Source organism: Mastigoproctus giganteus, chromosome 8 (assembly GCF_048544385.1).
Source record: "Mastigoproctus giganteus isolate SK-2022 chromosome 8, ASM4854438v1, whole genome shotgun sequence".
Lineage (NCBI taxonomy): Eukaryota > Metazoa > Arthropoda > Arachnida > Uropygi > Thelyphonidae > Mastigoproctus > Mastigoproctus giganteus.
Genome location: NC_143582.1, coordinates 85,579,752 through 85,604,173, shown reverse-complemented (window position 1 = coordinate 85,604,173; position 24,422 = coordinate 85,579,752). Strand labels below are relative to the sequence as shown.

The 24,422-nt window shown below is 36.8% G+C and overlaps 1 protein-coding gene across 2 annotated transcripts in view; it reads right to left on the bottom strand.

Moving 5' to 3' along the window:
* Window positions 1–456: 456 nt before the first annotated feature.
* LOC150081694 (vesicle-associated membrane protein 7-like) overlaps window positions 457–24,422 on the bottom strand; it is an 81,388-nt gene continuing 57,422 nt past the window's right edge. For both annotated transcript variants that reach the window (XM_090379559.1, XM_090379558.1), the window contains exon 6: window positions 457–989. In XM_090379559.1, the coding sequence (XP_090235685.1) occupies window positions 843–989 (147 nt within the window). In that variant the 3' untranslated portion in view covers window positions 457–842. The remainder of the gene's footprint in view (window positions 990–24,422) is intronic.

The window sequence follows — 24,422 nt, the reverse complement described above, 5'->3', positions numbered from 1 at the left end:
GTGTCAGTGGAATTTGTGATGATTGTATCCAGCTCAATGGGTTCAACAATGATTGCATCCAATGGGTGGGAATGACTGTTCCAGTCCTCCAATCAATTTTTAGTCAACATTTATTCTAGCAGTTTTGATATTTCTATTACAACATAAAAGATCTTACTTTAAAATTTTTTTTCCCAATTGTGTGTAGCAATCAGTTTTTTTATTAAATGTTCAGTGTTCATACTATTTTAAAATAAACACTGCAATTCTAAATTTAACTTATTAATAAAGATTTTTTTAAATATATTTCAGAAGTTACAATTTCCATTTAATTCACTGATAAAAATTAAAATGTTCAGGGGATAGTTTTATAAAATGGTAACACAGAACTTGTGAAAATAATATTAGCAAAAAATTACAACATTCTCTAAACTTTTCCTGTCATTATAATTTAATGGTTTTTTTTTTTTCCCCAAAGAAAACTATTATCACTCCATTACTAGTTTAAACATGGAAAATATCTTAGTGATTTTTACTGAAGAAACTGGTGATTTGACCTGATTTTTATTGCTGATGATTATTACCTGAAGAAATTGGCTATAACTTGCAGATGATTTGCTGATAGGAACTAGTGGCACTTGTTAATACCTAAAATATTCTGTGGCTGTGTTTTTTTTTTTTTTTTTTTTTTTAAATTACTCACAGGAAAGCCTGTAAATTATATTAATTTATATGACACACATGGACTTTTAATTACAGACTATGCTGTTTCGAGGCAGTGCTGGAAGGTCAAGCTCCATTCAACAAAAAGTTCCAGGTTCAATTCACTTGCTTCATGTAATTAATTAGTTCAATGCACACTTTTACTTTACAGGTATCACATTTGTTGCCATTAGGATTATAAAAGTCAGTATCACTAATCCAATGAAAATAAGTATCATCCACATTTTCACATTTTTGCAGTACATTTTACGGTAAACTTTATGTGAAGTGACTTGAAACCGAGTCGACTATGGAAGAAAAATACATGAGTTCAGATAAATATGTATAAAACTATTATAATAATACAACTAACCATATAAATTGCAACTTCTAAACAATGCAGATACTGAAAGAAATAGCATTTACATAATAAATTATCAATGTTAAAATGAATCCTGCATAACAGAAGGCCTAATTCTCATTACATTAGAAAAATACAATGACAAAAAGACTTAATACTGCTAAAAATAGTCACTGTGTGAAATGTATATTACAAAATGTCGACAATGTTAAATACAAAATTGCATTGAGACAACTTTAGTTTAACTTTGTACAAATAATAATGCATATCAAGTCATAGAAATGGATTTCTCTATTAGTTTACAAGTTAGCTTGGGCTATAAGCACATTTCCAGTAAATCAAGAAAATGTTAAATGACTTTTTCTTGGTTAATTACAATAACATTTACTACAAAATGATTTTGTAGTTAATGTTGTCTGACATTAAACCCTTGAAAAGATAATTTGAATTGCATGACCTTCAACAGGTACAAGGGTGGTTCAAAATGTTTGCATTCTAACCCTGTATGGATTAGAATGCAAACATAGTCCCCACCCAATGCAATGCTCTAATGCCTTGAATCCCATTGGGGGAGAAAAAGAAATCTTTATTTTAGTCCTCCAACCACACACACAAAGCCCCTTCAGAGTCAGATCTCTTCCCACAAATCATCTTCCAGATTGGGGAACAAATAAAAATTACTGGGGGCAAGAAAAGGGTGGATACTCAAGCAACTGAAATCTTGTAGACTGTATGGCAGTACTGCAATCTGGGAGGTGTGACTGGATGCACTGTCGTGAAGGGACAAAACACCTTTTCAGTTTTCCATGCCACTTTTCCTTGATGGCTTCATGAAGTTGCCTTATGAGGTTGCCATAGTATCACCAGTGATAGTGATGTCCTTTTCCAGGTAGCCAATCACGATGTCTTCTGCATCGCAAAAAAACTGATGGCATCACCTTGCTAACTGAGAGAGCAACACGGGACTTCTTGGGAGGCAGAAAACATGAATGCTTCCACATTAGACTGTGTTTTAGTTTCTGGGATGAAACCATGTTTCATACACTGTAATAATCTGGAACCAGAAATTTTGTGGATCCTCATGTAGCATGTCCAATTTGGTGATGCACGTCTTTTGCTCATCTATCAATGTTCGTGAGACCCATTGGGCACTGACCCTTTTTTCAAAGATTTTGTCAGGATTGAATTGACATTGCCGATGGTAATGCCTATAGATTCAGCTATACACCTAACTAACACTCATTCATCTCTCTTGCATCACTAGGTCATGCACACGGTGGAAGTGAAGGGTCATCCAGAATGATCTGTATTATTGCATAATTCCCTACCACAACAAAATTCTGCACCACTTCACAACCATGGAATATGCAGGAGCCTTATCTCCCAATGTCTGCACCACATCAGCATAAACCTCGTGTGGGACCTTTCAAAAGCAGGTAATTTTATCATTGCTTGGAACTCTTTTTTCTCCATTAGAAAATTTTATATTCCTTGGTTCACAAAATCATCTGGGGGGGGGGGGGGAAGATTGGGTCTATTTAACTGAAATTCAGTACAGTATCATACAAGAAGATGTACTACTTGCTGAAAAAATACTGCAGAATCATATTCATTAGACGTAGGTTACAATATGAACTTCACCACAACAGACATTCATTTTAGTGAGAATTGAAATACACTTTAGAATAAGTTTGGCCTAATAATCAAGTTGCACCGTCTCATTAGTTTGCAAACACCCCCTTGCCCAACATTCAACGAACCGACATATTAACAGGTTACCAATCTTTTCTTGTGTACACTATTGCAGGACCAGATTTCACTTTTATCCAAAGGATTAAATTACAATTTACCACTTCGAAACTACCTAAAAAACAGTGCGTAATTGATATTGAATTTGGACTTCGTAATGTTCCACAAAAAGATTTATTCAACAAGTTAACCAAGTGGTGAATAACATATAAGAAATGTGACTTCCTAAATTGAATATACATGACAGTTCAGCTTTACGTGAACTTAACAAAGACATTATTAAGGGAAATTATTAGGGAAAAGTGACTTCCTAAATTGAATATACATGACAGTTCAGCTTTACGTGAACTTAACAAAGACATTATTAAGGGAAATTATTAGGGAAAATAAAGACATTATTATTCAGAGAGTTGAAAAGGATATACAGTAGTAATACTCAATAAATCTGATTATATCAATAATTTAGAATCAGTTGTATCAGATACCCCCACTTATCTTGAAGTAGACCCGGCACTATTTACCAATTTGGTCAATCAATACAATAAAACGTTAACAACGCATCGAAAAAATGACTACATTACTATGGCTCAGTTAAAGGAATCAAAGGCCAGAACATACAATATTCCTGAACTTTTCAGTCAGGTAAAATTACATAAGACGGCTTTCCTATTTGGCCTATTGTTTCCTGCAGAAACTCTGCATTTTCATCCTTGGCCACCCATGTATATATATCATTATAAAACCCTTTAGACAGGCGATACAATTTGGGATTAAGAACTAGAATGCACTATTTAAAAACCTCAAGGATTGTAGACGGCAGTAATGATAATTTATTCTCACTAGATGTTACCTCGTTATATACGAATGTAAATGTTGACTACACATTAGATATTCTTTGGGATATATTAAATAATAACTCTATACCAATTAATTATGAGGCTTCCTATTAAGGAAAATTTTCACTTAATTAAACTCTTAGTTGAAGCCAACTATATCACCTTTCGAGAGAAAATATACAAACAAATTTTTGGTTTGCCAATGGGATTAAGCCTGAGTAGCCTAATATCGGAGATCTATCTCTCAAGGATTGAACATATACATTTGACGCCTTTCTACACCATATCACATAATATGGGAGGTATTTAGATGATGTTCTAGTCATTACCGATAGTAGCACTATCCAAGACACATTCATTTAATAATATTCATTCTAGACTCAAATTTACATTGGAGAGAGAGAATACGGATACTAAGTCATTAAATTTTCTAAATTTCAAGCTTACTCGGGATGCAAATAAAATCCAATTTAACATTATTGTAAACCTACAAACACCAGTATGCTTCTGCATTATAACAGCTATCACCTGTTCGCCTACAAAGATTGATTATCTTTAACCAATTTCTCAATGCTTATAAATATTCAACGACGGAATCTGCTTTAGGCATAGCATATTATATAACTAATGCTTCGTGGCAATCCACTGTATTCAATGTCACTATACTCTTTCACAATATGTTATCTGATAATAGCTAGAATCTGCTTTAGGCTCAGAAATACAAATATTAACCAGAATATTCTTAAACAGGGGGAATTAGGGTACAAGCTAAGGATAGAATACAAAATACACCAACCAACAATAGTAATATCAAAAAATACTTTATTTTTGTCCCATACGTTGAACAGTGGCACAAAAAAAAAAAAAAAAAAACTTAACAGATTCTTTAAAGATACCGAATTTAAAATTGTAGCCAGGCCAATACAGAAATTACATACTATACTGACTAATCGCTCAGTCCTTTCTTCATTCACAACACAAATAAATGACCCAGTATACAACATTCCTTGCGGTGATTGCGACTCTAATTATAACGGGTTATATGCAGTTTCCTCTGAATTTGTGTTAATTAACACATGGCCTCAGTCTGTGCTTCTCGATCAACAGCGTCAGAATTAGCCTTTCATGCCACTAATAATTATGATAATAATAATTACGAGACTTAATTGCAGAAACTGTCAAAATTAAATTACATGAGAATTCTGTTAATGTTCCAGCCATATCTAATCTCCGACTCATGGTGCTTTATGTGCATGCACAAAGACAAATAATCCCTGTTTAAGTTCAACGCTCACTCCTACTCGGTAATTTTCATTCCTGTGATCACAACATATGGTCAAAAAGCTTCAGGAAGGAAAATAGTTTTGCAATTTTTTTTGTTAAATTAATTTTTAATTGTGTTCATTTGATTTTTAATTGTTAATTATTTCTTACTGTAATGAAGATTTTCGATTTTTTGATTGTCTTCGTTTTAATTTTTGGAGAGTATTATATGGAAGTGTTATACATATCATATTGAGGTAAACTTCTTATTTCTTTTACAAATATTGATATCAACATAGAACATTATATGCTGTGGTTCATACTATCAGATTCTAAATTCATACAGATCTTGAAGAATCCAAAATCACCAGGTTGAAAGCTTTTTTTGATAACAAGACATATCATCACTAAATGCTCAATCATAATAAATGCATTTCAAATGTTTCCTTCAGCTCTAGCCGTGAGCTCTTGGTGATTTAGCTCGTCAAAAGCTATACTGATTCACACTTAAAATGTTGCAAGTCTCTAGGAAAGATAGGAGTGTGGGCATTATTTTTTCTTAAATTTCACCTACACAGGTAGTCAGGGCTACGTGTCAGTAATATGTCAGATCAGTATGGTCCTTCCCTGGCTTTGGAAAAGTAACACAACAGAATGTCACTAGCCAGCAGGTGACATAGTAGTCCTCCTCAAGAACTACTACCCTGCTAGCACTTAAGATTCCATTAAACAGCTGTAAAAGAGCCGTTAGGGAATCGTATCAATCACAGAATAATAAATTTCATTTGGGCCTACAGAACTATTCTCTGAAGGTGCAAGGGTACTTTTTTACCATTCAGTCATAGTAAGAGGTACTCTACATGGAAGGTAGTATTAAAATTCAAATTATATTTTTTCTGTCTGTACGTTATGCGAATGAAAGATTGCAGTTACACTTGCAAGTGTTTCAAACATTTCACCTAAAGCAATGGGAATTTCAAGAGGACCAAGGACTTATTTTCCTTTTAGAAATATTATTGGAATGGTTCAGTTGCAGATCCAGAAAAATTACAAAAGGGACACCACTTGTGATGGGGGGGGCACCATTTTTTGCACAAACAAGGCACAAAATAATGCACAGAACAAAAACAATGTGACTGGCAGACAGGCACACAGCAATAGTCTGAATAGTCGGACACCACTTGTGATGGGGGGGGCACCATTTTTTGCACAAACAAGGCACAAAATAATGCACAGAACAAAAACAATGTGACTGGCAGACAGGCACACAGCAATAGTCTGAATTACTTTGAAGTAAACATTATGCATGACCAAACTGTGTGACACCTTGAACTAGAATGGCAATCATATCAGCAGTGTTGCCAACTGTAGTGACTTGGAAATAGCTGAGCCACAATGAAAAAAATAGATAAAATCCTATGTTAACAATGAAAAAATTTTTTTTTTTTCTAGCTGAAGGGAATTTAAATGATTGGTGTATATTCTTTGAAAAACTATGAGGGGGGTGTGCCGCCCCAGTGTCCCTACCCTGAATCTTCTGATTTTATCTGAAATTGTTGAAATGTCTGTAGATCTGTTTATAGTGGAAGCATAATGGACATGATTCTTTTTAACTTATTTGCTTTACATGACAAGCTTTGGTATCACATTAGCAGTGGTTGATGTTTTACGAAATAATTTCCAGTTTATTTTTCTCCTTTTCTGCACTGCTACAACACGTTGTTCCAGCACATTTTTGGGTGGTAATGAGATTTTAATAGATGATTTATGTATAGCAGATTCTGCAGTTACCATCATCTGTTGAGCAATGAAACATGGCTGACAACTTCTGACTTTAAAAATGCCTGAGATTATTTAGGAGGCATTTAGGATTTTTTAGGATTTGTAAGCAGGAGGAAAAACAGAAATGCTATACAGTACAAAAAAAAAAAAAAAAAAATTCAGAAAAAGCAGTTATTTTTTTAATCCAGAGCCGATCATACAGAATTCCAGCCGAAATTCCTAATAGCTGTTCTTTTTTCTTTGATTTCTCAATGAAAATTCTAGAAATTTCTGTAAATTTTTACACAACTAGTAAAAATTCGGGAAAGTTAAATCTAATTATATGCACATATTGAGTGGTAACTGTCACAAAGTTATTGATAGCATGCTGACTTTACTGACACATGCTTTCCTCCAATCAGTAATACTCTCTGGCTTCATAACATTGAACTCTCTAAATAATGATTCATGTGTGCTTCATATTTCATACAATGGGCACTCCTGTTGTAAACAGGCTGGTATCCAATTACACACATTAATCGAAGAGCATGGTTTTTCAATTTGCATTTCACTCATTGGCAGGTCTAAAGGGAGTTTTAATTTTAAAAACATGTTTTTAATATAAAAAAAAAGAAAAAAAAAGTGGCATCAAAAAGTGAACAATATTGAATTATTTTTTTGCTGATTATTCAACTGTTGGTGCGTGCGGTTGAAGTGACCCTGCACACTTGGATTCTGAACAATTCTTTTTTGTGACTGCTGTTGGGTTAAAAGTTAATACTGCAGTAGAAATTAAATTTCACTGGCAAAATACACAATTTATATTAAAGTAAAATTAAAATGCAACAAGGCATCATATCTTTAAGAGTATAATAACCTATATAATATTGGTGTAAACACAACATAGAAAACTTCACTAAAAGAGAGAAGACTATTGTCTTCTCTTTTAGTGAAGCGTTACTTATTTGAGGTAATGCAATACATGGCAACTTGTGAAGGAAGAGCACAATATGAGATACAGATAAAATGATGTCCTTCAAACTACTAATGTAGTTTTTTGTTTAAGAGTTTTCTATGGTGTGTTTACACCAATATTATATAGATTATTATACACTTAAAGATATGATGCCTTGTTGCATTTAATTTTACTCAAATATTATCACGTACACCTTCTAGCATCTCTCATACTGTGGGATTATCTTCACAACTGGATTGTCATGTCTGCAATACCAGGGTACCTGCCCACCCACTGATGAGAGGACAATTAGCCCTGAAACGGTCGCCACGGGGAGCCACAGTTTCCAACAATAGGTAACAACAGTCTTCTCTACTGGGGAAGCATTGCCTATTTGAGTAATTTGAGTTTTTGAATGGTGTGAGTTGAAAGAGTTACTGTCACTTTCATTCTTCACCATTTCTTTTCTTCTTCCACTTTCCCTCTACTTTTTGCTTTTCTAAGTCTAATAGGGAGAAGTGGATAGTAGAGTTATTATCACACACATATACAAACAGGCCTTGAAACGGTGCCAGCTGGGTGGTGGTGGTGCCCACTGAGAATAAGTAACAATAGTCTTCTCTTTTAGTGAAACGTTACTTATTCGAGGTAGTGCAATGCATGGCAACTCATTGTGAAGGAAGAGCACAATACGAGATACAGATAAAATGATGCCTTCAAACTACTAACGTAGTTTTTTGTTTAAGTTTTCTATGGTGTGTTTACACCAATATTATATACAATTTATATTAAAATACAGTCACAGGATTGTTTACCAGTACAGTATGCTTTTAAACATTAACTTACCTAACACTTTTCTGTCTGTGGATTTATGTTTGGATATTCTATGAGACATCAATTTATTTTGATTGCTTCAGACTATGCAGACTTTGTTCTCTTCAGAAATGCCGTCAATTTTTTTCATAATTTATCCCAAGGAATGCTTGCATTTTAACAGTTGCTCAGCAGTGCTGAGTGTAAGAGAATACACATCCAAGTAAAAAAAAAAAAAAAGAAATGAGAATTTTTTTTTTTTTTACTTGGATATCTATTCTCTCACACTCAGCACTGCGATGAGCAACTGTCAAAATGCAAGCATGCCTTAGGATAAATAGTTATGAAAAAAAATTTTGACTAGGTATTTCTGAAGAGAGCAATGTTCACAGAGGATTTTCTAGTTTTTTTACTATCCATGTTTCTATACAGATTATTCAATTTTTTTTCAGTCAGTTTAATTTTTTCTCAACAATTAAGCATTTATGATTTACTTATTTAAATGCATAATTTTTCCACACTGCTTTTGTGATAGGGTGTTGTTAGACTGTTTCTAGAAAATTCTATTACCAACAACAGCTGACATTTTCATGCTGGATTAGAACCACAATATATAATGGAACACACAATTTGCTCAAGCGGGTAAGTTTTTATTATTTTTCTGGTTTTTATATTGCAGTATTTTTTTTTTTTTTTTTTTTTTACACAGGGTTAATCAATTATTGATTTTAAATACTTTAGCATTAGCAGAGGTATATGATGCAAGAAAGCAAGCTTACGCAGCATCATCCAACCCTCCGTTCGTTCGAAATACCTGTCCAGCTGAGCCTTCAATTTATTTAGGCTATCAACTTCCACAACAAAGGATGGAAGTCAGTTCCACCAACCAACTACCCGCTGGCTAAAAGCAAATTTCTGCACATCTATCCTACATCTGTCTTTCCTCAATCTGAATTTATGCCCTCTCAGGTGATTATTCTGAGCAAGAGGAAGAATCCCATCGGCATTGAGCATGCTCAAACCATTCAACGCTTTATACACCTCTATCAGATCACCTCGCCGGTGCCTAGGTCTCCAGACACTGTAATTTGCAAAACTTAAGCCTTTCTTCATAAGAGCAACCCTTTGTTCCATTCACTAATCTTGTTGCCCTTCTCTATACTCGTTCCAGCAGCTCTACATCCTTCTTGAAATGAGGCCACACCTTGAGTACTGTATACAGTACTCAAGGTGTGGCCTGACCATTGCCTTATACAAGGGAATAACCACCTCCTTATCCCTGCTAGAAAAATTCCTGTATATCATTGACAAGACACCATGAGCTACTCATGCAGCCCATCTGCACTGCTCAGAGATCTTCATTATCTGCCTGCAATTACCCCCAGGTCCTTTTCATTCTCTACCACTGTCAGTGTAGTACCACAGAGTTGATATGTTACTCTGGGGTTGCTGTTTCCCCATATGTAGTACTTTACATTTGTCAATGTTAAACTTCATTTGCCACCTCTCAGCCCATCTGCTCAACCTTTTCAGATCCTGTTGCAGAAGCATAGCATCAGTAGTGTCCTTAACAACCATGCCAATCTTCATATCATCTGCAAACTTGTACATTACGCTTGATATACCATCATCAATATCATTTATAAATACAGAAAACAGTGGACTCTGAGGGACACCACTAATAACATTTGTCTACGAGGAGCAGTGTCCATTGATTACCACTCTCAACCACCCCTTTATCCATAGCAGCAACTTTCCTCCAATGCCACAATGCTCCAATTTGTGCAGCAGTCTTCCATGTGCAACAGTATCAAAAGCCTATCTAAGATCCAAATATACAATATCAAAGTTATTCCCTGCATCCAGTTCTTTTGTGACTGCATCATAGTATCCAATCAAATTGGTCAGGCAAGACTTTCCCTTAACAAACCCATGCTGTGTTTGAGCTATAATTGAAGTCTTGTCTAGATGATCCTGTAGTGCTTCTTTAACCAGTGCCTCTATTAATTTTCCTGGAACAGAAGTTAGACTCACAGGTCTATAATTACTTGTGTCAGCCTTTGAGTCTCCTTTGTGAATTGGGGTCACATGTGCACATCTCCAGTCTATGAGTACCTCCCCTGAGTCCAAGGAAGCTGTCATAATTATGGCTAAGGGTTTGCTTACTTCCTTTGCTGCCTCCTTTAATATAACTGGATAGATCTCACCCACCCCAGGTGCCTTTCTTGTGTTTATCTTCAATAATTTCTCCTCCACTTTACTCTCAGTTATTACAAGATTATATAGCTTACTGCCAGAGTTGAAAACACCTCTGGCATTCCCCTTGCTGAATATCTCCACATGTGTGAATATCGATGCAAAATATTTAGTTTGTTAGCTACCTAAGCAGGATCATCAACAGTTGAACCATTGATATCAAGTGGACCAATCTGATTCATCCAGATCCTTCTAGAGTTTACATAAATAAAGAACTCTGCTGTTTTTCTTTGCATCCTTTGCCAAAGATTTCTCGTAATCTGCCTTTGCCTGCCTAACCTCCTTTGTAACTTGGTTACAGATCAACTTATATCTATCATAGGCTTCTGTGTCCCATGCATTTTTCTTCTCTGCCATATGTCTCATTAGTTCATCTGACATCCATTTAGGCCTAAATCTTGAACAATATTTCTTAGTTGGTATGTAAAGCCTAGTAGCTTCCAAGATAAGTTCTTTGAATGCTTCCCATTTTGAATTTGCTGTTGGTAACATCATCAGTTGGTCCCACTATATAGAATTTAAATACTGTCTTAGACCATCGTAGTCTTCTTTACAAAAGCAAAAACCTTCCCTTTACTCATGATGGTAGTTACCTCTTTGAGTAAATCCCACTTCCGCACACTGTGATCACTGCCACCTAGTGGTTCCTTTATCTGCAGATTCCTAACACATGAAGAATCACTACTGATAATCAAATCAAGAGTATTACTTCCTCTAGTTGCCTCCCGAACATGCTGATATAGAACAATCATCCAATAAATCCACAAAAGCCTTGCTAGCGTGAGTGACCAACCCACAAATTCCAGTCAATATCTGGGAAATTAAAATCCCCCATTACAAGACACTACTTTTTTTTTTTTTTTTTTTGATTTGGTAGTTGTTGGCGCATCGGCTTCTGTGGCCATATTGCACCTCTGAAGGTTTTTGCAGTATCGAACCCGCGACCTTTGGGTTGCTGGGCAGGTACTTTACCCACTCGGCTAGCCCGGTCGGCTACTGATTTACTGGCCCACTATTTCTCTGCACAACTGCTCATTATACTAATCAGAATCATTAGGCCTATAGCAAACTCCTACTCTCAATTTTGATCTCTCAATGCTTATGTCACACCAAACTCAACACGGCTCTGTCCAGCAATGTCGACTGGCTTCACTTCCTTGGATTTTATGTGTTTCTTAACTAATAGCATAACCCCTCCTCCCTTCCTATCTATTCTTTCTGTATACATTGTACTCCAAAAATTACAGACCTGCATTCCTAATATCTGTGTGACACCACGTCTCTGATATCCCAACAATAACGGCCTTTGATGTTTTGAGCAATACCTCAAATTCATCAAATTTATTTACCAAACTCCTAGCATTGGTGTACACGCAAGTATACATGCACTTGTTCCTATTCTTAGCTACCCTAACACAACCCATGTGTTTACTTTTACCACAATAACTCCCAGCAATCTCAGACACTTTCAAATTCAACCCTAATTCACGGCTTTTTTTCAACAGTAACCTGTACTTGTTAAGTAATTCTGCTGGTCTCCTATTCTTCATATCATTAGTGCCAATGTGTACAACTATATCACCTTTTGTGCCCTTAAAAGATGATACCCACTCTACAACGTCATCAACCTTTGCCCCTGGCAGACATACCCTGGTCCTGTTCCACCTATCCTTTTTACAAAGCATGTTCCCCATTTTCCTGACAATAGTCACCAACAACTACTAGTTCCTGTGGGACCAGCGCATTCTGCCTTGTCGGTTGCTGCTGTGTTGCACGATGACCAAGTGCAAGCTTTGGCGTTGACAGCTTGATGGGACCCTCAATTTAGATCCTTCGAGGGCATCCACCCTGTACTTCAAGCTCTCATATAGGACCATAACAACGCCGAGTTGTCGCCTGATTTCGTTACACTTCTTGCATCGCGCACACACACAAAGACATCCCCCCCCATGGCAATATCATGTCCTGTACCCGATTGATCCACAAACATCATGCAAGCAGTGCATTTTAAAAGGCTGTGATTCAGAGGGCAACTTCCCCCCTCAGTTCTCCCCTGAGCCACAGCACTATTAGATTTTTTTTTTTTTTTTTTTTTTTGTGAACCCCAAACATGAGAGGCATTAGAACCTATAGTACTTAGTACCATGCTTAGGTTGGAGGTTGAGAAGACGAAAGAAGATATTTGATGACAATGGACTTGAACTTCTGTAGATTGTAATTTCCAGAAAATACGTATGAAGGAAAGTTCCAGAAAACGGCAGTTGAATGAATAAATGAGGAAGACGAAAAGTTGGTTCTGTGGGTTTGAAGTTGGACAGTAAATGGATGTTGGCTGGTGGCAGCACGTGTTCGGACTGTTTTGAAAGAGAGAGCAGGAATTATAGAAGCCAATTCAGATGAACAGTGCCCATGGAAGTACTTGTAGAAGAGGATTGCAGCAGAAACAGCACGTCTATGAGAAAGCGAGTGGAGAGACTCTGTTAGAGATGAATCATTAATTAACCTAACTGCCCTCTTCTGAATGGAATCAAGAAGCCTGAGAGAGGTTTTGGGGGCACCACCCCAGTTGTGGGAACAATATTCCATGGAAGGGCGGATTTGCGATTTATACAGAGTGAGCAGCTGTTTGGAAGAAAAGTAACGCTGAGAGCAAAAGAGAAAACCAAGTTTTTTAGGTGCAGAGGAAGCAATATTTGTACTGTGCTTGTGCCAAGAGAGATTAGAAGTCAGGGAAATCCTCAAAAGAGATATATCATTTTGCCTAGAAATCAGAGTGTCACTAAATATAAGCATAGGAGCAGAAGAATCCTTTTTGCGAGATATAAGACAAAATGAGTTTTAGAAGGGTTGAAATCAACTAAGTTGTTTTTGCCCCACTGGAGAATTACCTGAAGATCGGCATTTAAGGAACTGGTAGCAGATTTGAGAAGTTGAAGCTGATTGAGCAGGACAAGGTTTCTCAAAATGGAAAGTGGAATGCAGTGTGCTATCATCGGCAAAACTATGGATGGGATTTCCAGTCAATGGAAGAAGGTCATTAATATACAAGAGGAAAAGAGTGGGGGAAAGAACTGAACCTTGGGGACACCGGCATTAGTGGAGAAGTTAGAAGACAGAGCCATCTACCATCACCCTCAGTGAGCAATCAGAGAGAAAACTGGATAACCAATTACTAAAAACAGTTGGCAAACCATAAGATGGAAGCTTGTTTAGAAGACCTTTATGCCAAACACGATCAAAAGCCTTTGAGATGTGAAGAACAACTACTTGTGTTTCACCAAACCTTTCCATTGAATTAGTCCACAAATGGGTAACATAAAGCCAGAATATCACCAGTGGATCGACACTGATGGAATCCATACTGGCGATCGTTGATCAGACGGAAGGTTTCTAGGCAGTTTAAGAGTTGGCGGTTAATTGATTTCTCCATTACTTTAGAAAGAGTAAAAGTAATTGCAATGGGATGATAATTGGATGGAAGAGATTTGTCACCCTTTTTAGGAACTGGCTGGATATGAGCAAATTTCCAAGCAGAAGGAAAAACACCTTGGGAATAATAAAGTGAAAATAGGCAGCAAAGAATAGGAGTAAGTTCAGGATCACAGGTTTTGAGAACAAGTGGAGAAATACCATCAGGACCTGGAGCTTTCTTAGCATCAAGATTCATCAAAATCCTTCTGATATCCTTTTGATGGAAGACCACAGGAGGCATTGAATAGAGCGTGTTGGGAATGGTGGGAGGTGTTTTACCAAGATCATTAATACACGAGCTGGAAGAAAAATGGGATGCTAGCAGGTCAGCTTTATTCCTGGCTGAAGTGACAACAAAACCATCTGGTTTGGACAGAGGTGGGCAAAAGTTGCGGCCAATAGCTTTGGCAAGAGACTAGAATGCTTGGCTACCATTAAGGCAAGAAGCAAGTTTTCTACTCTTAGCCTGTTCGAACTCTAGTTTGGACTGATTAATAACTGCTTTACAATTGATGCGAGCTTTGGTGTAGGCAGAAAATGAAACTGAAGAATTAGAAACAAGCCAATTACGATATGGAACATTCTTCCCTTGAACAGCCTTAGCACATTTATTGGAAAACCAAGGTTTAGATAAAAGACGAGATTTTAAAGTGGAGTGTGGGATAAAGGATTCCATTCCGGCAGGAATAATTTCACTGACACGATCTGAGCAAACATTGACACCAGAAGTTTTGAAACAGTAATCTGACCAAGGAAAAGAAGTCTCGCAGGTCATCCCATTTTGCATTCTTGCAATGACAAACAACACGAGGTTGGGAATAGCCATGAGATAAAGGTTCCATTGGAGAAGAGACAATCACCAAGTTGTGATCTGAAGTGCCTAAAGGACCTCTCCCTTCGACCGTGTACTTAGGATTGTTCGTGAGAAAAAGATCAAGCGTATTGGCTGTATGATTAGGATTGTCCAGTATTCTTGTAGGTAAATGAACAATCTGTGCTAGGTCATTAGTAATTGCAAAATGACTCAGCATCTCGGCCTGCAGGGTCGGTGTGACTAGAAAACGGAAGGCAGCTGGAGTTGTGAACATTAAAATCACCTCACTGTTAGGAAAGTTTGACTGGAGAAAGTCAAGTTGCAAAGAGAGGAAGTCAAAGAGCTCCAAGTGATTAGTGGAGTTGGGAGAACGGTAGAGACAACAGATGAATTTGACACAATGAGTTAGAGAGATTTTAAGCCAGAGAAGATCAAAGAGAGGAGATTCCAAATTGCCAAGTCTCTGACAGGGAATATCAGAATGGTCATATGAACAAGTACTACCTTTGAGGCAAAAGGAATCATAAAGCAAATAATTTGGGCATCTGAGATGAGCAGTAGTTCAATCAACCAATAACTGAGATTCTGTCAGAAAGAGTACATGGGGTTTGGCAGACTGCAAGTGGAAATGGACATCGTTGAGATTAGAATTGAGACCACGTATATTGTGAAATGAGTTAGGAAGAGCTTGGGAGGTTTAGATCTTTTCGCAGATAAGCTTGCTCTATTAGTTTGACAATTCATGGTGTATTCAATAGTAAGAAAAAGTAGGGTGGGACATGCTGTATGAAGTAATGAAATTTTTGGATATGGTGTACACCTGGTAAGAATATACCCAGATCCTTGACATAACGTGGCCTCAACAATGCTCCCTGCATACACACTACTCGGACTCCCTCCAGTCTATCTGGCAGAGTAGATGTAGCAAGATTATACACTAGCTGATCCGGAAGCCTCCTAGAGAGTACCAATAGGTTCAGTCCAGTGTACTAACTAGCGGCCGGTCTGCAAACACCGTTTTAGAGCTGTACCCTCAAAATGTAAGGAATATTGGATCTCGCCACGATGTTCATCATAACCTCAAAAGTCATCAATCATACTGCATGATGGAAGAGATAGGGACGAGTTGACCGGAACTTAGCTCTAGAGACTAAACATGGGTTCCACTGCTTCAAGCCTTCAATAAGCAAAGTGGTGGTATTGCATCGGTTGATGAGAGTCATCTACCACCTAGTACTGCCTTGTAACATAGAGGGGCGGCGTTTCTCCATGTGGTGTGGGTGCCACACCTCGACCCCTGCTTACGTTGGTTCACATCTGTGCAAGCAGAGGATTTGGCTGTTACAGACCGTCCGGACTTCGCCGAAATTGGGTCCGCGTGACTTGAGTGTCACCCGAATATCAGTTCCATCAGCGTTTCAGACTCCCAGGTAGCAAGTACAGCTTGTCTGGCATATCAGCTTGGGCCTTTTGCTTTTCTGCTCTGGTCTGAGTCATAATTTCGATTTAATTTCAATTTCAGTACAAAATTATAACCCTAAACTTGTATCCCAACACAGTTATAACGCTATATATATTTTTCAGTATCAAGTATTATCTACAAGTTCCGTTTATATAACTTTCGTATCAAGTTATGTATTAATTAATTATGTTACATTTGTAATCTAAGTCGTTATATGTTTTAGTAACAAGTACAATTTAATTGACAACGAAGTTTAACAAAATTAATATATTTTACTGATTAATTGACGATATTATATTATATATTGTACTATACTAAGCTTATGCTATCTAGTTCGCGATATAACGTTGTGTCGTATAACAATGGCGGCAAGTTACGAACGGTAAATCTACGGACACTTAAGTATTAATTAACTTCCAAATCTCGCCGTCTCAATTCAAAATAAATTAAGGATCCTGACTTGGTCTATAAGCTACCTACAGAAAATAAGTTGATGTAACTATTGGTCAATAAAGCGGCTAAATATGGCTAAAAAACTTCTCATTCAGCGGAGCTGCAACTTGTAACCTTTATATGACCTTTTGGTCTATTTTCATTGTCAGTTCATTATATGGGTTTTAAATATTTGTTGTTTCTCATATAATCAGTTTTTGGTTACTGTACTAAACAGGTTTTGTGTAGATTCTATCATTTACATTGTTTAAAACTTTATATGATTATTTTCTCGTTACACATCAATAATCTAACTGCAAGTTTTCTAACATCTAATAAAATATTTTGTCTTGGAGCAAATTATTCAATGTTAGGCTATTTCAATAAGCAAGTTTCACAATCCAAATTTATGTCTTCTTTCATATCTCAACTTATTATGAATTTGATCTTTATATTCATATTTACTTGGTTCAAGGTTTTATATTAATCTTCACTTGGATCTAATTTCTATATCTTGCTTCTTTAAAAAGTTCATTACCTCTTACATGGCTCACACAGTTATGTTCACAATTTACTATTTTATACTGTTCACTCAGTAATTCATAACACTACCATTACAACCAACTCTGGAATGATGCAGTTATAATAAGACAATTTTGCAGATTCATCTGCTTACAATATATTTCTGTTCTATAGTTGATATCTCACTGTTTTATTTACCACCTGCACTCTTGCATATTTAGTGTGGAAACATATTTTGAAATGACATTGCTTTCTATTTCATATTAGACACATTTGTTTGTATTCCGATTATGTCACTTTCCTTTACATTTTTATTTCCAATCTTTAAATTCAATTGATATTCTTTCTTTGCTACTTAGCATCAAAGTTTTGTCATTTCTAATTATACAAGGAGCATTCAATAAATTATCTACCTACCTATGAAGGAAATAGGATAGAGGCAAAAATCTGTTTTTATTTTTCAATACAACTCCCCTGAACTTCAATACACTTGTTCCATTTTTTTTGGCAATGAGGAAATATCAGAAATAAAATTCTTTGTCCTGCCTATCAAAGAAGGCAGAAACAGCAGGCTTCACTTCATTATGTTTTCCTTATGGTTTAGAAACAGGAAATATTAACTGAGGTCCAGATCTGAACTGTAAGGTGGATGGGTAAGTCCTGTAAAGTCACAGCCTCTCAAAGCAGCACACCTGTGGAAAGTTTTCCACAGCGTTTTTCTTTTATGACATCCCTTAGGTTGTAAAGCAGGGATGCATATGAATTTCCAATTTGTCTGTCTGCTTGTGTTCCAAGTAGTGAATGTACGAAATTCCCTTATCCCAAAAAATGGTGGCCATAATCTTGCCAGCTGAAGGTTGTGTCCAAAATTTTTTTCTGGTGGTGGAGAACCCTTGTGCTTCTATTTCATTGATTCTCGCTCAGTCTCAGGATTCCCAACGATGAACCCATGTTTCATCACCCATAACAATTCTGGAGATAAGTTTCGGAATCCCTTCCATAAAGCTCTAAATTCTCACAATACCGTACTCTGAACTGCTTCTGCACAGGGGTCAGAAATCTGGGACCAACCTTGCACTGACCTTAAAGGCAAAGGTAAACTGCAGCCATTATCAATAAACTGCAAGATGGAAGCCTCCTCAACGATTCATGCCGAGGGAAATGGATCATAATCTGCCACACTGGTCCAGTGCGGGTTGGCAGATTGGCTGTATTTAGCAGTCAGGGGCTTGAACCCTGGTCTACTCAAAGACCGTGTGTTCATCATCATCATCAGCCATTTTCAATCCACCGCAGGATGAAGGCCTCTCCAGCAACTTTCCAGTTCCTTCTGTTTTGAGCACTGGCCATCCATTTACTACTCAAAAACTCATGAATTTCATCTATCCATCTCCGCCTTTGTCTTCCAGGTTTTCTTCTAGCTCCTCTTAGGTACCATTCTGTTATTTTCTTAGTCCATCTGTCATCATGTCTTCAAGCTATGTGTCCTGCCCAAGACCATTTTAGTTCTTTAGTTTTGATAAGAATGTCCTTTACTTGAGTTTGCTGCCTAATCCATGTGTTTCTCTTCTTATCTAACAGTCTGATTGCCAATATAATTCGTTCCATTCTTCGCTGTGTAGTTCTTAGCTTCTCTTCCATTCTTTTGGTGAGTGCCCAAGTTTCACTTCCATAAGTCATGGTGGGGAGTATACATTGATTCATTATTTTACGTTTCAGACAAACTGGGATATTGCTCTTCAGTATGTGACTATATTTCCTGAATGCTATCCATCCAAAATTTATTCTTCTCTTGACTTCCAGCCATTTATCATTATTACAGCTAATAACTTGTCCCAGATAAGTATATGACTCCACCTTTTCAATTACTGCTCCTTCAATCATTATTTCCCTTTCCGTGGCATACTTGTTCATCATTACTTTTGTTTTAGCCATATTCATCTTTAGTCCAAAATCCTTACTAACTGTGCATAACTGATTAAGATTTTCCTCTAATTCTTTGGGATCGTGGCTTATGACCACAATGTCATCTGCAAATCGTAAATGGTTTAGGTACTCTCCGTTCACATTGACTCCTTTCTGCAACCAGTCTAATCTTCTGAAAGCTTCCTCAAGGGCAGCAGTAAACAGCTTCGGAGATATTGTGTCTCCTTGTCGAACTCCTTTCTCGGTTTTAAATTTCCTACTGTCTTTGTCTAGTCTAATAAAGGATGTAGCACTCTCATATATTTTCTTCAAAATCATAATATATGGAGTATCTATGCCTTGTCTTTCCAGTGCCTGAAACATTGCCTTATGCTGTATGGAGTCAAATGCCTTTTCATAATCCACAAATGCCAGGCATAATGGTGTTTTATATTCATTTGCTTTCTCCATTAGCTGTGATATTACGTGAAGGTGATCCATAGTTGAGAATCCTGTCCTAAAGCCAGCTTGCTCTTTCGGTTGATTCTCATCAAGTATTCTTTCTAATCTGTTAGTAATGACCCTTGTGAACAACTTGTAGATATGGGATAACAAGCTAATTGGTCTATAATTTCCAATTTCTGATTTATCTCCTTTCTTATGCAGCAAAACTATGATTGCATTATTCCACTGCTTCGGCATCACACCTTTTCTAATGCACTTTGTGAAGAGCCTTGCCATTTTTTGTGTTATGTCTCTTCCTCCCAATTTTAACAACTCTACAGTAACTTCATCTTCCCCCGGGGCTTTCCGATTCTTCATTTTCTACAATGCATGTTCTACCTCATCAGGAAGAATATCGGGTATGTCGCATGTGTTGCTACTTTGCAATCCATCTTCCCCACTGCTGGTATCATTCCCTCGCTCCTTGTATAATTCTCTATAGTAGTCTTCTGCTTTTTGAATTATGCCTTCTCTGCTGTTTATAAGTACGCCATCACTATTCTTCAGTTTCAGTATCATTTGTCTTTCTGTATTACTGCTCATGGCTGCTGATTTAAATCCTTTGTTTTCCCTTAATGCTTGTTCTACTTTTCTTGTGTTAAATCTTCTTATGTCCTCTCTGAGTCTCTTTCTAATGGCTTTGCATAACTCAGTATACTCAGTTTTCTCCCTGTCAGTGTTTTTCTTGCTCTTCCTTTGTCGTCTTTGGTTCATCATGACAAGTGTTTCTTGACTAATTTTCTCTTCTTTGGACTTCTGTTTCCCTATAGGTTTCTTGGGCTTTATCACTTTCAGAAAGTTGTAATATTCCTCGTCAATATCTTGGTCCTGAGCAGTCTTCAGAAGCTCAAACTTGTTCTTAAGTTCCAGTACATACTGCTTTTTCTCCTCCTCTGTTATTTCAAAGACCTTTGTATTATTTACTCAAGTCAGTTTTTTCCTTTCCTTTCCTACATCTATATCAAGTGTACATCTTACCATTCTGTGATCACTTCCAACATTTACCTTATTCATTAACAATATATCTTCTGTTAGTGAGGATGAAGTCGATTTCATTAGTTATTAATCCATTTGGACTCTTCCATGTCCACTTTCTGTTCACCCTTTTCTTGAAAAAAAGGGTTCATTACTGACATTCCTTGAGATTCTGCAAATTCCACAAGTCTTTCACCTCTTTTATTTCTTTCACCAATTCCAAAATTTCCTATAGTTCCTCTTTCTGTGCTGTTTTGCCCTTTTCCAACCTTAGCATTGAAGTCCCCTATAATAATAGTGTAGTGGGTTTTCTGCTCATCTAGAAGACTCTCAATTTCAGTGTACATTTCTTCAACCTCTTCATCATCATGGCTCGATGTTGGTGCATAAATCATTATAATCTTTAGCTTGTACCTCTTAGAAATCTTGAGTATTAGTCTTGACACCCTTGGTGATGTACTTTTGAATTCCAAAATGTTGCTTTTAAAATCTTTATGGACCAGAAAATCTTTATTTTCTGGTCCATAACTTAAAATCTTTCTCTTATCGGTTTATTTAAAATCTTTATGGACCGTGTGTTATTGCACTCCTACTCCTGACCACTCGGCTATGGAGGCACTGACCTTAGTCATCTCAAATGTTTATGGTTTATTTGACAAATGTCAAATATGTCACATTCCCTAGAGATTTGGGACACATTTAAACATGTCATTCAGCACAAGTGTTTCCACAGCTTGGCACATTTCTGGAGTCGTTGCTGTCACAGGCCTTGCTGGACATGGATCATCTTTGATGGATTCTCTACCCAACTTGAATTGTTTTGACCAGAATTTCACCTGGTACTGTGAAGGTGCACTGTTACCATACATGGCCAAAATCCTTTCATGAATGGCCTTTGGACCATTTCATTCTTTGGTGAGAAACTTGAAGACTGAATGATGCTCCAATTTCAGCAAATCCATAATTTGATATGTCTTCTTTCAGCTACAGCAGCACAACCTAAAAACAGTGGGATCAAAATTAGTATGATGCAAGTTGAGATATGTAGGAACATGATAAATCATCAACCACTGAAATATAGCCATGAGAAGTACCTTAGGTAGATAATTTACTAAACGTCCCTTATATTATTTTATTTTATTTTTTTAATGAAAACCCCAAACATGAACGGTATCAAAACCTATAGTACTTAGTACCGTGCATGGGTTGAAGGCGAAGTATGGGGGGGGGGGGGAGAGGGATGCCGGAAACTTTGCTCTAGAGACTAAACATGGGTTTCACCACTTCAAGCCTCCAATAAGCAAAGTGGTGGTATTTCACCGGTTGATGAAAGTCATCTACCACCTGAACTATTCAAAAAATAATTTTATAAAATCTTAAATACATTTTGGCCTATTTGGATATTCAAATTTATTCCTGTCATGGCCGGTATTAACATACACCAGTATATAGTATCAACTTCCCACTAAGTCTTTTCTCAGCAAGGGCCCTCTCTTCTAGGCTGGGCAGCTGTGGTCCCAGCTTGCCCAAATTCAGTAATTCTCTCCCTAATTTTTCTTTTTTGCTTCACATGCTTTTCTTCCACTGAACTACTTATTACGTTATCTGCAGGGTTAGTTCAGCATTCTTTCTATCCTTCACTCTCTTCTCTTACTTTTAATTATTGTCTTTCACATCTCTCCCCATCCACAATTTGATTCCTCTTGCTATACCATATATGGGAAGGGAATGCCAGAGATGTATTAAACTCTGACAGTGAGTTAGATGATTTTGTAATAACTGACAGCAAAGCGGAGGAGAAATTGTTGAAGATAAGCATAACGTACCTGGGGTGGATGGGATCGATCCAGTTATATTAAAGGAGGCAGCAAAGGAAGTAAGAAAACCCTTGGCCATAATTATGAGAGCTTCCTTGGACTCAGGGGAGGGACCCATGGACTGGAGATGTGCAAATGTGACCAATTCACAAAGTAGGATCAAAGGGCAATTCAAGTAATCACAGACCTGTTGGTTTAATTTCTGTTGAGGGGAAATTAATGGAGGGACTGGTTAAAGAAGTACTGCAGGATCATCTAGACAAGACTTCAGTTATAGCTCAGTTATAGCTTCAGTTATAGCACACAGAATGGGTTTGTTAAGGGGAAGTCTTGTCTGCCCAATTTGATTGGATACTATGATGTGGTTACATAAAAACTGGATGCAAAGAATAATTTTGATATCATATATTTGGATCTTAGAAAGGCTTTTGATACTGTTACACATGGAAGACTCTGCACAAATTGGAGCAGTGTGGCATTGGAGGGATGGTTGAGTGGGAGAAGACAGTGGTAATCAATGGACACTGCTCTTCGTGGACTTATGTTATTAGTGAAATCCACCAGGGTTCAAGTGTTGGGTCCATTGTTGTTTTCTGTATTTATTAATGATATTGATGATCAGGCTTAATGTCTAAGTTTGCAGACGATACAAAGGTTGGCAGGGTTGTTAATGACAATAATGACAGTACCCTACTGCAACAGAATCTAGAAAAGTTGAGCAGATGGGCTGAGAGGTGACAACTGAAGTTTAACATTGACAAATGTAAAGTACAGCATATGAGAAGCAGTAACCCCAGAGTAACGTATCAACTGTGTGGTACTACATTGATGGTGGTAGAGAACAAAAAGGACCTGGGGGTAGTCATGCAGTCAGATATGAATACTGATAAATACAGAAAACAACAATGGGTCCAACACTGATCCCTGGGGGACACCACTAATAACTTTAGTCCACGAAGAACAGTATCCCTGATTACCACTCTGTCTTCTCTCACAGCAGCAACTTGACCTTAATGCCATATGCTCCAACTTGTACAGTAATTTTCCACATGCAACAGTATCAATTTTAGACTTTGATGTCTAAAAATCAATGCTTAATTAGTATTATATATTATACTATGTATATAATCGTTATCATACTGTCTGTGTAAATTATATTATCTAAAGATAGCATTTTTCATATTCTTTCAGCATTTTCCTTTCTTATACTTCAACTTTCCTTTCCTTAGTTCTTCTAGGTTGCATCCTGCACAATGAACACTTCAATTTAATATTTATGGCATTAATTTTTTGTATATTATTTACTTTAACTAACACTCTTTTTCAGCAGCTTAGCACTTGAAGGTGTGGTTCCATATGTTATATTCACATAATAATCAATATCATTAAGTATTTCCACTAATATTTATAAATAATACAATACAGCGAAACTTCCCTTTAACGGACAGCCATGGGGAACGAAAATGTGTCCGTTAGAGAGAAGTGTCCGCTAACAAGAAGTCTGAGGGAGAAAAAAAAAAAGAAAGAAAGAAAAATCGTTAAATGTTTAATGTAAAATTAAATTAAAATATATACAGATTTTGAACAATATTTTTGTAAATAATATACAATTACATACACAAGAGATAAAGAAAAATCGTTAAACGTTTAATGTAAAATTAAATTAAATTATACACAGATTTTGCACAATATTTTTGTAAATAATATATATACAATTGTGCTATGCATATTATGACTTTATCTTAAACAAAATACATACAGTAATCACTTATTTTCTTCTGCACCTTCAGGCTGATAATTTTGTTTTCAACATTTGTTTGGAGTAAAGAAACCATCGAAAGTCCT